This window comes from Besnoitia besnoiti, chromosome V (genome assembly GCF_002563875.1).
Source record: "Besnoitia besnoiti strain Bb-Ger1 chromosome V, whole genome shotgun sequence".
NCBI lineage: Eukaryota > Apicomplexa > Conoidasida > Eucoccidiorida > Sarcocystidae > Besnoitia > Besnoitia besnoiti.
The window spans coordinates 313,551-328,864 of record NC_042360.1 but is presented as its reverse complement, the minus strand read 5'-3'; the positions used below and the strand labels follow the sequence as shown (position 1 = coordinate 328,864).

The 15,314-nt window shown below is 57.0% G+C and overlaps 1 protein-coding gene across 1 annotated transcript; it reads right to left on the bottom strand.

Annotated features, from left to right (window-relative positions):
- Positions 1–234: 234 nt before the first annotated feature.
- Positions 235–14,983, bottom strand: BESB_058710 (uncharacterized protein; the record flags this gene model as incomplete). Its single annotated transcript, XM_029364285.1, has 18 exons — positions 235–360; positions 821–1,004; positions 1,582–1,652; positions 1,878–1,949; positions 2,195–2,234; positions 2,579–2,664; positions 2,845–2,896; positions 3,222–3,312; positions 3,752–3,957; positions 4,383–4,516; positions 5,605–5,713; positions 6,793–6,999; positions 8,780–8,806; positions 9,396–9,430; positions 9,682–9,823; positions 10,069–12,343; positions 12,526–14,139; positions 14,902–14,983. 18 exons carry the CDS (start codon positions 14,981–14,983, stop codon positions 235–237), a joined length of 5,553 nt encoding a protein of 1,850 aa, XP_029218993.1.
- Between the last annotated feature and the right edge of the window lie 331 nt (positions 14,984–15,314).

The following is a 15,314-nucleotide window of genomic DNA, read 5'->3' as shown; positions in this document are numbered from 1 at the left end:
ACACCAGCGCTCACGCGAAGTGATCGTATAGCTCCGCAGGGTGAACGCGTGTACAAAGCACAGCGCGGCCAATAACTATAGCATATCATCCGACGGTCAAGACGCTTCAAAAAAAATTCCATAGAGCACAGGAAAAGGAACAGTGTGATGCGTAGGATGCAGATAGAGGCAGAGACAAACGAGTGGAAGTAAACTTGCGGGCTTTCTTGGGTCTTCGTCGCAGTTTTTACGGGGTCATGACCTGCAATCAGTCGTGCGGGAAGCGGCACTGCAGAAGTCTTTATGGCTCCTCCAGTCGCCAATCTGGCACTCGCGGCTGCAATACCATTCCGCCTTGCATTTGGCGCATCTCTGATCAGCCTGCGGGGAAGACAAAAATGGCAGAAAATAGCCCCTCGTGGTCTCACTAAACCACCTACGAGTTCCTCCACCGCGGCATACCCTATATAATATATATGTGGTTAGATGAGTATTTTGCGCAAGCGACGAAACGCTGACGGAGCAGAGTCCAGTACACCATTCATGTATGCAGTCTCGCAAAATGCATGTGTTACCGTCAAGGCGGTAACTGCAAAGAGACATGAGACAACAGCGGGCGAACCCTTTGCCGGCGCCCTCTTCGAAAGTGGGACCCTGCATATATAGCATTTCAGGTTGTAGCCGAGTCAGAGGGTTTGTAGCGCAGCATGCTCATGATTCACGCGTTCAGTAGAGAACAGTGTCTTGGACGGTCATCTCCGAGATGACAGCGAGAAAAGTATGTTGGCGGAAATCTGGGTCTGAGTCTTGCGGCAGCTCCCTCGAAACAAACTCGACGTACATGGCGGCCGCATGCTCTGCAGCGCTTGCTGGTAGTTAAGGTTTCCAACGGCATGGACATCATCAAGCTGCAGATGCGGTTGAGGTCCTCAGGCTTTGCTTCGCTAAGCTCTCTCTTTTGCTTCGCCGCTAGTTCTTCCCACTTGCCTTCGTATGCATGGAGGAGTTTTTCTCGAACATCGGCGCTCTGTTTACCGACCAGAAAACCCAGTCAGCGCGGAAGCACGTGCACGTCAGAATCATAGAGCCACGACCGTTCTAGGGGTTGTGGGTCCAACTCGTCCTTTCCTGTCCAGCCCAGAAATATGTATGGCATATGTATGGCCCTATACAGATGCGTCGGTAAATACAGAGTCCTGATTAACTGCAGGCAAGCGGTGGACCGACGGCGCTGTCACACCCCACCACAAAAGAGACCGCAGTTCTGCACTGTTGACAGTTGTGTACCATTATCTCGGCGGTATTCGATCTATACAGCGTCGCGCAGTTTTGTGCATTCAGGTGGGGTTAGCAACTGCGTACGTAACGCGCTGGGCTCCTTTTTCGTCACGGTCAGTTTAACGTTGAAGACTTCCGACACCAAAGGGCCTACAAACGCCGTCGAGCTACTAACGCCCTCGGGGGAACTGGGGCACTACGGGATGGCAACAGCTCTACATTTAGAAATAGGGGCGCAAAAACGGAGGGGGAATCTGGGAGGTAGACAAGAGAAATAACGACAGCGCGCACAGACCGCAGGAAGCGGCAGGCGCCCCGGGTGACCTCACGAGTTCCACCAAAATCGGGGGGACGCTCCGCTTCTCCTCGGGGCGCTGGCCTGCAATCGCCAGTTGCTGAAGAGACTCACACACCCTCAACTACGTCCGCGTCTCCTCGTGAACCGGCTGCTACGAGGAAGGACGCGACGGGAGATGCTCCAGCGCCGTCACCGTGCAGAACAAGGAAACTCCGAAGAGACGAAGACATATCTAGGCTTCGGGTACCATGAACGCTCTGATGCGGCAGCCTTCACGACTCCCTTTTTCCAGTGCTGCACAAGCGGCAGGTCTTCTTCTCACCTCGAGAGCCCGATGCAGGTCCGCCAGTGGCGGAATCTGGTCATGCACAGTTTCGTTCAGGTGCCTGCGAAGCTGGTCACAGCAGTTCTCACCCGGTTGTAATGGAAACACATGCGAGACGGAATCAAACATTCACTTAGTAGAGAATCGTAGACCTGTCGTTCCCCAGAACGGCCGCCTCAACACAAGCAGAAGCAGGCGTATGGTTTTTGCATATATACACATGGGAACGTACTAACGCAACGCTATACGCGAGCATGTCTCTCTTCGCGTGGTGCCTGATCGATAGAATACGAAGAGGATGAGCATGCCCTTACTCTCAAGAGCGTGTCTCGTCGGTAAGTAGTCATCTCGTATCTGCGAGGCAGCCAAGAGACGCATAAGCGTGAGAAGCTGATCACGAAGTGTTTCCACTGTATATCTCCGCGAGGAACTCGCAGGGGCGGTGAAGCCTATTCCACGGTTTTCTATGGCAGTGAGCTGCGAGACAGCGACTTGAGTCTGTCATTTGACAGGCGGCGCGTGTAAAGAATGTGTGGGGGTACAGTGTCCGTAAATGAGCGGTTTCTCGGCCTACCCCCACTCTCTAGTGGCTAACGGAAAAAGCCGGACTCAACAAAAACGCAAACCTCGGCACCTAGGAGAGGAGCGCCGCCCTCGAAACGGAACTACCACGTAGCGGCTTGTACTGTAGGAACAACCCCCTCGGGACTGGCAAATGTTTGTCCTTTCCTTGCCTGTTTCTGCATTCCTGATCCATGACGAGGTTGTAAATTACCAGCCAGACCTGGACGGGGGGCGAAGGGCAGGCAGAGAGGGAGAGAGTACGGAGACAGCAGAACGCCGCGGATTGCAGATGTTTTCTCCGGTTTGTCTATGAACTTTTGCGAAGCCCCGTGCGCCATGGGGAAGCACACGTTTGCGTGGCAGCCAGAGCTCGTTGGTAAAATCTACCTGCAGACCCCACCTGTGCCTGGACCTTAGGCATGCTCGCTTCGTCGCTCCTCTGAAGGATCCACCTGCGCGCGCGAGGGGTTCAGGCTGTCGCACCCGTGAACAGGCTCCCAGCGATAGCGTGAACACACAGCCATGCATTTAGGCGGAGAGAAAAAAGAGGTGGAAACCGGAAGGCTAGTAATTTACTGTGTTTGGGTGCGATGATGTGCACACGAGAGAGCAAAGCACGGAAGATCAGAATGCCGGGAAAGGCGGGGTCGACGCTGCCGCGACTCCTCAGGCCGACATAGTATAGAGTTCGTAGGTGCGGTGTGGAGTCTCTAATAGTATCTGCAGAGTCATTCGTAGTTGGCATGCGCGCTTGCAAGGAGAAGAGAAGAAACGTACTGTTGGTCTTCGAAGAACTCTGTCTCTCCGCTACGGCGTGTCCGGTACCACGGTTTCCGCTCCATCAGCGTCACGAGGGAAAGGAGCATATCTGCGTACGCACCAGCGATTTCAGGGCTCGTTTATAGGAGCAAATATGTTTCGCTTAGCCCCTTTCGTTGCCTACGCGTGTATAGGGAAACAGAAACCCCACGGTCGGCACCCGCGGGCGGCACAGAGTTTGGAAACCGAACTTGAGGTGCGCGCTGATGCGAGGACTACGGCGCTGAACAAAAACACTCCTGGAGTGGAGAACCTCCAGCGCCGAGCCACACTGAATAACCGTGACCAGCCAAGGCGGAGCGGCAATTGCAGCCTCATATTTTTGAGAGTCTAGCCGCTTCTCCTGTGCACATCTTGTTCGATAGCGGCTGTGAAGACGTCTCTTTGTTTACGCTCTGCCTCGCTCCACTCTCTGTAGATGTACGGGCGCACAGGCAGCGAAGGGATCGGGCGCTCGAGGCGACGCCGCCATGCGGTAACCTCCTTACCGTGCTGATCTAGCAGACGCGTCGTCACTGTGACGGGAAGCCCTTCGCGGTGGTCAGTGATGAATCGCAGAATGGAAAGGCATGTCATGCAGATTTTGTATCTGCAGTCTAGCTGCTGGCGTTCAAGCTCTTCTTCGTCTGAAGGCAAGGCCCCCTGTGCGCCGCTCTCCAGGCTAAGCGACGGGCTGTGCAGCTGCGATGCATCCCTGAGGGAAAAGCGTACCCCGATGTTGTGGGAAGAATAGACTCCGGAAGGTCCGTCCGATTCTCTTCGCTGTGTCTCCACCCTATTGCGGAGCACGAACTAGTGACGCTTCCGCAGCTGAGCCCTGCATGTAGGCGTCTGGCAGGATTTGTAAGCCGAGGGCATAGGCATAGATTGCGTATCAATTGTGCGCAGAAACTAGGCGTACATGAATGCCTCTCTGTAGCTGCTCGGAGAGTTCGCAGTGACTGCTCTAACCAATGGCTGGAGAGACCCTGGAGCTGCTCCATAACCGTGTGCAAGTACAGGCGTATGGATACTAGACCATGTGAAGTCACACGCGTGTAGAGAAAACGCATAAAAATGAGTACACCGAGGCGATAAAAGTGCTAGATTGATCTAGATGCGCTCGCGACTTTGGCTGACCGGCTTAGCAGGTAAATAACTTTTCTGTTGATGTAATCAACAAGATCAACAATGTAGTCCCCAGCTGCTTGAGCAGCAGTCTTGTGGTAGAGCAAGACCTCGAGCAGGTTGATGAGGAGGGCTTCATGGTAAATCTGTAGACCAGCAGTCCAGACGTAGGCTGCTTCTGCTGCTCTGTGACATGAAATGTGACTCTGAGCTACCCTAGACGTGGCAACGCGGCTATCGGATTACCTTGGCCGATCTACACAGTTCGATCTAAGCGGCAGCTTGCAACGACAGGCGGCGGCCGGCGAGACAACGCAAAGCTATCCGTTCTCTCCGATCTAAATGTAGGTCGAATACAGTAAACAGCGGAGAACCCGCAACTGAATGCAGGGCATGCGGTTTCTGGGCATGCGAATACAATGCTCGCAGGAGGCAGAAGCAACGACGAAGGCAGCATCTAGCGCGTCCGCGTGCGCTACGCCTACAGAAGAACGCATGGCCACGAGGCCAAGGCCACCATTTCTGCTGAACAGCAGATGGAGAAAGTGTGGCGTCAGGGGGGATACCGGGGCCTATGCACACTCCGCTGGCTTTTCGGCACTTTTGGGAAGTTAGGCGTCTCCCTTCTTGTAGGGTTACTGGAGCAAGACTGAGTGAGTTTTCTGAGGGTCGCGTTACCGGAATATAGCTCCTGATAGACGGCAGCGTTGTCATGTGCGACTTTAACAAGGGAAAGACCTTTTCTCCCCAAAGTTCGAGACTGATGAGCTCTTCTATCAGGATTGATACCTGCAGGCAGACGCGAACCAGAAGCGGGACCAGCTTGAGCATCTTTCGAAAAAGATTGACGCTGTACCTGAGTGCAACACGTCTATAAACCTGCATAGTTTCACCGCGCTATTCTTTGAGTTTTTTGCTACGATTGTTGTGTTCAGTGGCATTCTCAACGGAAGCGGTGTCCGCTCCTCCTCGCGTGCCGCTGATTTGCTTCCAAACGACTGCGACACTGTCTTCGGCACAGGCGCTCCAGACTCTCGCGCTCGAACCTCGCGCATTTCACACATTCAAGGAGGACACTTGCTTCACGATCGACCTCCTCACAACTCGCCGTCACCCGAACGCGCTTGCTGCATGCTGGAATAATGAGAGAGAGTCGTGCGTCCTTGCGGTGACGCTTTGAGAGCGCGTTTTCAGTCAGGGAAGTGACTAGCGGGCGAGTCCGTACGCGGCTTACTTTGTCGGCATTAACAATCATGTCCATGACAAACTCGTCCGTCGCCGCAGCCGCTTGCTTGTGAGCGTACAAGTTGATCTGCTCGATAACTTCGTGGTGAGCGTACCATCTGAACAGGGTGCAAGGCTGCACATTATGAGGCGCCTGAACCCTTGCTAGCCGGGTTGAAAGCGGCGTTCCCAAGTCTGAATCAGCTGTGCGATGCATTGCAAACGTGTATGCGTTTACCGACCATTCCTTTCGCGGACGCATACCAGCTGCCGACGAAAACGGTGCGGAGTTTAGTTCGACATGCGCAAACAAGGCATTTCCTAGAGGCGTCACCCGACGACAGAGTTGCCTTCATCTGTGCATGTCTTGGTTAACAGCTCCATGGGAGTCGTGTACACTTGAATGAGAGAAGCGTGAGGCAGAACCTTAGTGGTACCCGTAAGTCTCACGCAGCAGAAGCGACGGAGGGACTAAAAGAATAGCATGCTTGTACTATCTGCAGCGCTTCTGGCCACTGCACGTATTTGGCACCAAAACTATGTTTCGACGCTGCCGCTGACAGTCGCGGAGGTGGGGCCACTAAAATATTTGTCTTTCTCTAGCCCGCGGTCTCCGGTCTTTGGCGTGCTCAGCAGTCCTGCCCTGCGTTGCGGGACTACACCAGGCGTACGCCTCCATGCGGAAATGCACTCTTGTCTTGTTTTCAGGAGTGGTGGTGGCTGCTTTTTTTTAACCCGAGCGAATGCACCCCCCCAACATGAATTTTGAGCGATTCTGGTCGCACATTAGTTCGAGAAAATGCAGAGCACCTCGCTGGTGTGTACGACGTGGGATCTAGAGGGCGGGGCTTGCGTGGAGATACATGAGCACTCCATAGAACACAACGGAAGCCGAACGACACCTCAGCTGAGCTAAGCAAAAGGCACCAGCCCACACGCGTATTTGGGCGCCTTTCTAAGCGAGTGAAGTGAGCTGCACTTGAGATTTCTTGAAAAAGGAACACTGGAGGCACTGGAGATTTGGGTCACGCGGCAGACTCGCCTCTATTGCGCTTGAAGTAGCGTCAGCGTGCAGACTAGGCCGTCAGTGCAAACGAGGATTTCGGCGAACATTCGAAGCCACTGAGTGGGAGACGTGCTTACGGCGGCATACCCCGAGATGCTGCGAAAGTTGTATTTAGGGCGGTTTTTCACTTACTGTGGGGAGCAGATATCTTGCAGCTCGACAAATGTTAAACGCTGAACCAGCTCTTCCGCCATATACGGGGTCAACTGGAGGGCTTGTTGGTCAGGCCCCCTAGCGCCCCAAAGGCTCCCCAGAACCTGCTGCCTTTTTTTAGAGATATCCATGGCCCTCCAGCAGTGTCTCAGGGAAGACTGGGATGCAAGGGAAACGACAACGAAGCTGACAGGGGAAGAACAGAGTATAGTTTGCACGAGCGGAAAAAAGTAACCGATGTAGACTTACCACAAAAGCGACTGTTGACTGCTTTGGAAATTCCGTGGAGACACATGCATGCACCAAGCACTTTCTTAGTGCGTCATCGCGAGCCAAGTGACTATGGAGTGCAAGTGTCAAAGTGATCCAACTGTTCCACTGCGGTTGGTGAAATATTCAGAAAACGGTGGACCCTGTCTATTGTGGGCACGGTCTCCCCATGACTGCGAAAATCCTTGAACCATGTCAACTTCTCTTCATAGCATCAAACTTATTGGCCCCGAACGGAAGGAGCCGGTTTGGGAGCCCGTTTCCGACAGCCCTGCCTCGGGTTTTCCTTCACGAGGCATGAATCACAAACAGCGGACCCTGTTACTTGGGGAGTGGACATGATGCAAGAAGGCTTTCTGTAAGATGAACGGTGCAATGAGTGAGAGGGAGTATCCAATGCGCCCTGTTCACTCAAAACGAGTACGGCGACTTAAAACACGTCGAAATCCATCGTACTCAGAAATCAGAGACGTGCACATCGACAAGAATGCGTTCACCCGTGCCCCATTTCACTCGCCGCCTGAAAAGCACCTCTGCCCCTCCGGTGCTCCACAAAGTTCCACGGAAGCCGCTGGTGCGAGGCGAACGCGCATCTCTACTTGACTCTCGAGCGAGACCCGAGAGATGCTCATGGCCTCAGCACTGGCATAACAAGCGGGTTGACCACTACTATCTTCAGCCTAACGGACTGCTTAGAAAAAGGAGGGTCTCACACCAGAGAGCATCCGCCGATACAACGGGATCCCCCCCTATTGTGCTAAAAACGGACATCGAACTTCGACTGGATGCAGCCGCATTCCTCTCTCCTTTGTGAGTCGTGAGTTCCACCGCACGCGTGCAACAGTCATCGCTTCCGCTGGAATAGTGGCTCTACTTACAAGTATTCAGAGGGTCACTATGTCTATCGAGCTGTTCAAGTGTCTTTCCGGATGTGGGCTCCTATATTCCTCTCCGCTGGATGTGATTGCGACTGCGTGCACCACATCAACATACCGAAATTTATTTCAAAAGCAACGACGAAGGGCCCGCATGACAGGACACCGCAGCCACCCTAGGCGCATGAAAGACAATAGCTTTTGTAGCGCAGCAAGTCCGAGTTCTTGAACAATTTCGTGACAAAGACGGATCGAAAGATAGCGACAAGATGCACTTATTTCATTTAACCGGAGACACGAGGAGTCAATTTCCCTCCCGCATTTCACACGCAGATGTGTACGTACAGAAACCGACACGACTTGAGGTGCTCCGACTGCCTGCTTTCTGCAGTCCGGTGCCGAGCTCAGCAACACGAAAATGAAACTTTGAAGACGCGGGAGAGTACATACCGCCAAACTGTCTCTCTCCCTTTAAAAAATGCATTCCGTTGCCTGATACACTTGGCAGCGCGTACCAGGATATACACATATGTACATGTTTACATACATATATCTAGACGTCGAGAAGCTCCCTTTCTGATCATACACAGCGAATGGCGCAGGAGCTCGCGTGCGGCATCGCAGTTCAGACGCAGGTACTGCCCTATGATCTGTACTGAAAATCGAATACGGAGGGAAAATCTGGCAGTCGAAAGAGAAAGCAATGTTCCCGTGTTTCCCGCAGCCGCACGCATACTACGCATACTATATGCGGTCTTATCGCTCAAAAGTAGTTGTGAGCTCGAACACGCTCAATTGCAAGACACATGTCCCACCCTAACCTGAACGCGCGAGGAGCGTCAAAAATGCTGAAAAAAGGCAAAGAATGCAGACCCCCACCAGATCGCGGACAAATGCGATACCACACAGCCGCTCCGCCTCACGAGCACACGCTGAACCGACCACTCGCTCGCCGACAGGGCAGGATTCTACAGATAAAAGACTCGAGCCGGCGCACTCCCACATACACACAGTTGTGTCGATGTCTGTATACATTTTCGTATACACACGTGCACGCCGTCCTGCTCGGTGTGAAGGCATGCACCATCGACTGCCGAAATAGAGTATGAAGGACCGACGCTGATGACCCGCGCAGAAAATCGGTATTCGCATGCAAGCATGTACACGAGCCCCCACCACAAAGACCTGATCACTCCCTCTCAAAGCCGTCTCACATCGAAGCAACAATTCCCTCGAGAAAGATCAACAGACCCCACCTGCCGCCGGGCGCGAACAGACTCAGGCGTGCAGCAGTGCATGCGCAGCGGCCATTTCGTGTGTGCCTCGCGTGAGTGAGTTCGGGAGAACAAGGAGGAACGCACTCGTTCGTTGTCTCCTCTCTCGGCAGCAGCGAGTCCGGTGAAGGACGGCAGATCACCGTCACGACTGCACTTTCACCTGGACCCGGCTTCCGTGCTTCCGCTCAGCACCTTCTGCAGGCAAACAATGAACACCGAAAAAGCCAGTCCACACTGCGCCCCGAGACTGAAGAGAGGTGTGCAAGTCGACTCATAATACGGACACAACTCGCTCAAGGAGTTATTAATAAGAGACCAACGGGAACTTGAGACACAGACAAAGACTCCATCTGCGGCTCTCGCATTCTTGGGATTGCCACTCCAATCGCATACTCTGACGCGGCAGAGTGTGCACATTGACTAAAAAGACGAGTTCGAGGACTCACCTCCTTGAGATACATGACGCAAACTGTACTGAGCACCTGGAGCGTGGGATGGAGTTCCAGTGCGTCATCTTGGCGGCTGCGTTTCCGGCTGAAGCCCCGAGCGCCTCCCTGGCTCACGTCCTCGTCTGCGTTTGGGCTAGATCTGAAGAAAAAAGAAGCATGCACTGTTCCAATGAACATCTCCCGGCGACCGGAACGACACAGACAGAGCCGCGTGTGCGAGACACCGCGGGAGACCACACGGATCTCAATCCACATGCAGCTGCAGCTTCATTAGGAAACACTCTGGCGGCAAGCCCTATACAAATATTCGCATTCCACTCAAGCAAGCGCGCAGTAGAGCGATGCAAGAACTAAAAATCCCGAAAGCGCGAGTGCAGCACTTACGTTAGCCCGAGCGCGAGGTTTGCCCGTACGGCTCTGTCGAGAAGGCTCTGCGCCTCCTTTGCGCACGCCTCCGCGAAGGCATCGCTCGGCATGCCTGCGCTCGCCGAATCAGCGGAACTGGCTGCGCACCGAAGGGCAGTTGCGACAGCTTCGTGGAGCCCACACGCGCCACCATGTTCTGCTTCCTCTTTGAGTGCAGCACTGAGACGCAGTGAACACGCCTGCACGTCCTCTTGCGCGTCCGCTGCCGCCGCCTGCGAAGTCTGCGGAGGCGCAGCGACCGGCGCGCCGCCAATACAGCTGCTGCCTAGGCTCACGCTGCGGCCGCTAGTCGTGCTCCGACTGTCCGCGTCGCTGTCCCTCGTCGCGTCTGAGACCAGGAGACCAGCCAAGCCCTCGTTCGCCACACCCTCCACACTTTGACTGCCTCGCACACCGGTTTCGTCACTGCGTTGTCCCGATGAAGACTGTGCAGACACGGGCTCTGACGAGCTAGGACCAGCGCCGCCATCCACCGCAAGCGGCACTAGTCTGTGCTCCCCGACAAGCCGAATCTTGGAGGGAGGCACGCACGCGTCGCCGTCCTTTCCCTCGGAAGTAGACTCAGCCATCTTCGCGGTCTTTGCACGCGCCGCGAAGACGTCGGGTGAAGAGGTGCCGTCGGTGACAGCCGACACCAACATGTCGGATTTCGCCTCGACGTCCTTCATCTTCTCGACATCAGGCCCTTCCTCCATGTCGTCAGCTACTCCCCCCCGACTGGCCTGGATCGTTGCCCCCACGGACTGTTCGAGGAGGGTGAGGAGGGGCGAGTTCACGGAGCCAAACGGCCTGCTGTCTCCTGTCTCCTTTCCGACTCCGTCGCTCTCCGCTCCAGCCAGCTGAGACGCCAGCAAAGAGCCGGTGTTCAGCCCTCGCTCGCTCGCCTCGCCCATATCGTCATCCCCGCCGGACATCAACTCGTCGCCGACAGTCGTCAGACAGCCCGCTCTGCTGTTGAGCGCGCTTTCTTCTCCCGAGTCTGCGGCGGCCCCATCCTCGTTTCCAAGTAAGACCTGCTTCGCGCACAAGCCGGTCGCGCCCTCCCCGCCCGCGGAAACCGCCTCCGCTCCTTGACAATCCGGGGTCGCAGTGCCGGCGGCGTTCACTGTGTTGTTGCCTCTTCGCTTTCGAGTACGTCTCCGGTTCTGTAAGCGCTTCGATGCACCCGCCATCGCGTCGTCGACTTTGTTCTGACGGAGCTGAGGCGTCGCCGCGCTGCCCGACGCGAGAGCCGCGACGACCGCGGCTGCGGCTTCGTCGCCACCGAACGCGGCGAGCAAGAGCCCCTCTGTTGCCGTTGGTCCAACAACCGGAGCTGCCGTCTCCACGCCGTCGCCCTCGCCAGTCGCGCCTTGCGACCGCGCCTGCTGCTGTGTGATGAGAGAGAGGAGCCCGGCGGCCGCTGCGTCCGCGGCAGACAGCTCGGACTCGCCCAAGTCGAAGAGGGCCGGAGAGGCCGGCAAGCCGCTGCTGCTGTCTCCCGCCGCCGCGGCCTTCAGGTGCTGGTTCGCCGAGGACAGGGCAGCCGCCCCAAGAAGCAGGCCTTGCTCCTTAGACCAGCGCAGAGCGCCGCTACCCGACACGGCGGCAGACTCCGCGAGAGAGCCCGACGCCGAGTGGAGGAGGTGCGTGAGGCCTTTACCTTCTTCCGCCGCCTGCTCCGGCGACGCAGCCTCGCTTCCGGCCGCGGCCGCAGGGGCGGGCGACGGCGAGCGACGCGAACTTGGTCCTGTGGAGAAGCACGACGCCGACGCGCCAGCAGAGAGAGAGCAGGCCGCCGAAAGAAGCGACGCGTCCGCGGCGAACAGAAGAGACGGTGAGGCGAGAGACGCAGGACTGGCGGCGACAGAGGACGAGTCGCGTTGACTCGCCGAGACGCCCAAGAAGTTCTGCACAGCCGCGGGACGAACCGCTGGAGAAGTCACTGGCCCCCCGCCGCCGCGCGCAGACACTGCGGACACACCGCGGCGCGACATGTTCTGGCGGCTGACCGGAGCTGCTTGACGCTCTGCCTCGTATTTGTTTGCAATCTGCAGAGTCCGCTCAAGGAGACCGGTGATCTCCGCAATCTGAACGAGCTCCTCCAGCGTCGCCATCTTCAACTTGGCGATGCACAGTACGCGGCGCTTGAGCGTCGCGTCGGCCTGCGTCCGCTCGCTGATTTCCTTCTTCAGCGTCGTTCGCCCGGTCTCGCCCAGGTGGATCTTCCACGTCTCAACAATTTGACGCGCATCTGCACACAAAGACAAAAAAACGCCAAACTCAACTGGCTGCACTCTGCGCGGCTACCCCCCTCTTCCCCACCCCGTTGAGAGGCAGCAGCGCGAGCCGTCACTGAGGACCGGGCCTTTCTCTAGTTTCTGTGGCGCGGCAGGAGACGTCGAGGTGCCCAGACTTTCTTGCGTCCACACTTACACGGCCGCACGAAGGGCTTTTCTCCAGAGAGCAGCATGCGCGCGTCTCCCTCCTTCTTTCTGGGCAGAGTCTCCAACAGCTCTCGCAGAGACGCAACCAACACAAGATCTTCCTCGGGGTAGTCTCCGTTGCTTGCGCCTGGCGCTGAGTTTCGTCCGGCACCGCTGCGTGTGTTGGCGCCGGCCGTCGGGCCTGCAGGGGGCGCCGCCACGTGATCTCGCGCGAGAGTCGCCGTTGCGTTTCGGGCTGCGCCGACGTGTGGTGTAGCTTTGTGGGCGAGCACTGCCTTGGCAGCTTCGCCTTCTTCGCGCCGCATCATGACCTCGAGGGCGCCGAGGAAAGCCTTGTTCGCGATGTCACTGTCGCCCTCTTCTTCACCCTTGACGACGCTGCCCAGGAATCTCCGCTGTCTCTGTTGCTCGTGTTGGAGCTCCAGGAGCCGCTGCAGCTCGCGCTGCGTCGAGGCCACAGGGCTCAGAGAGTCCTCGACGCCTCGCAGCAGCGCAAGCGAGGTCAGCGCGCGGCCCGCGACGGGGTCTGAGACGAGGGCAGCGTCGGCGCGGCGGCGCGCGAGCTCCCCAACTGCATCTTCCGCCAGAAAGCCGTCGCCGCCAGCGAGCAGAGAGGACAGGAGCGGATCTGCCGGTGGGGCCGGCGGGGACAGCGAGGACAACAGCGTCGGGTTGCGAGCCGCTCCGGCGGGCGGCGGGAGGCAGGCGGCGAGAAGCGAGGAGACCGACGGGGGGGAGGCGCAGACGGTCGAGGCCGCCCCAGCACTCGAGAGCGCCAGTGCCGCAGGAGCCGCCGCCCCGCTGGCTTCTTCCTCTTGCTCTGTGGAAAAGCGTGTTGTGGGGGTGACCGTCCCATCCATGTGGTGAACCGTCTGTGCTCCACTCGCGGACGCCCTGCCTACTTCGCGTGCGCTCGCGCCTGTGGTCTGAGTCGCAGAAAACAGGAGAGCCGAGTCGGGGAGGGGCGTCTTCGCCGCCTCCGAAAACCCCGCGAGCGCCGAGCTCTCCAAAGCTCCTCCGGAGACACACGCGTCCGCAGACACGCCCGCCTCTGCATGCAAAAGGCCGTCTGCATCCACCGGGCCCTCGGCGACCTTGGCGTCAGAGTGGGCAACGGAGGACACGACGGGAGCCATGCCGCAGAAAGAGGAGAGCGGAGATGAAGCAGAGTAATTCGCCGCGAGGTCGTCCCCCGGCCCAGTGGAGACGGCGACCATCATCTTGTGCAGCGACTCGCCGAAGGCTGCGTCGAGAAGAGCAGACTGCGGCTGCGAAGCTTCTGAGGGGGCTGAAAAGACTTGAGAAGAAACCAGAACGGGAGAAGACGAAGAGGTCTGACTATCGTCCAGCGAAACCTCCTTCAGCGGAGGTGAGACGGTGTCCGCAGACACTGACCACGGTGCCGTGGGGTCGCCCTCCTCCAGCGTCTGCGAGGAGGCGCCGGAGCCCTTGGTCGCGGACCAGCACGACACAGGCAAGCACGAAAGCGGCACGTAGCGACTGGGGAGCGACTCGGCCTCGGGGAAGTCTTGCTCGCCGTACATCGGCGGCACATGCAGAGAGAGTAGGTTCAGTTTATCCATCTTCTCGACTCGCGCGCCGACTGCCGAGAAGACACGCAGAGAGACACCAGACGCAGTGGGTCGCCGCGCAAGAAGAGACAGTCAATCACACACGCCCAGGTTCCGCGCGGGGCGAAGAGGCATCCTACACTTGCCCTGCCTGTCGAAGAATCCGAGGACAACCCGATTTGAGCGGAACACCATACGCCTTTTTCGTCGGAAAAGAAGGCGACGCCCGACTCAGCTTCCCCGCGTTCGCGCGCCTGTCTCCGACGAGACAGGTGGACGTATATGTCGGTCCTCGTGAAGCCTGCCGAAAAAACCTGAACTTGATGACGAGACCTGAGTGGAAGAGGGCGTCGCGCGTCGACTTCTCAGGCTGTGTGTGAAGCCACCAGGGACGGAAGCGCGCGTGTGCGACAACAAAAAAAAGGGAAGCTGGCTCGGCGGCGAGACGCGGAAGAAGGCGGTGCGGGGATGGAACCCAGGGCGAATTTTTGACAGTTCGAGTGTCGAGTTTCCACTTGTTCGGGAAAAATGCAGGCAATTAACCGAGAGGGACTGAAGACGCCTTGTTAAAATCCCGAGAAGCGAGTGTATCCACCCGTCCACTTCTTCTCGGAAGTCTACAATGGCGGATACGCGTCCGACAAAGCCCGCAAAAAACGAAGCGTCGAGACCCAAACGGGCTGCGCGCGTGTGTCAAAAAGCGAAACTGCAGGCGCTCTCCTGTAAAGGATGCGAAGAAACGGACACTGTAAAACAACGAAAAATCCGCGGGTTGAGTCGTACGGACTCCTCACCCTGTCCCTTGAGGATCTCGAGGGCAAGGGGAGGGGGTGGGGGGGGTGGCGACTCCTCGTTAATTTCCGAGGAAAAGATCATGGCAAAATAGAAACGCGACTGCAACACATTTTGCCCACGCAGTGTCGAAAGGACGACGACTCAGGGCCACGATTCCGGACAGGAAGACGACACTCAGGAGTCCACGTCAACTTCTGTCTTCTTGTCTCCCGCGAACACACGAGACGGTGAGACGTCTCGTAAAAAGGGTATTCAACTAAAAAAAGAAAAACCCACTCGTCGTCGCGAGACTCTAAGACAACGGATCTCCAAGAGAACCGAAAGTGACCGGCGAGGAACTGGAAAAAAGCGCCACGGAGCTTCTGTCGCCTACGAGACTCGAAAACATGTCCCATAAACGCAACGATCTCGG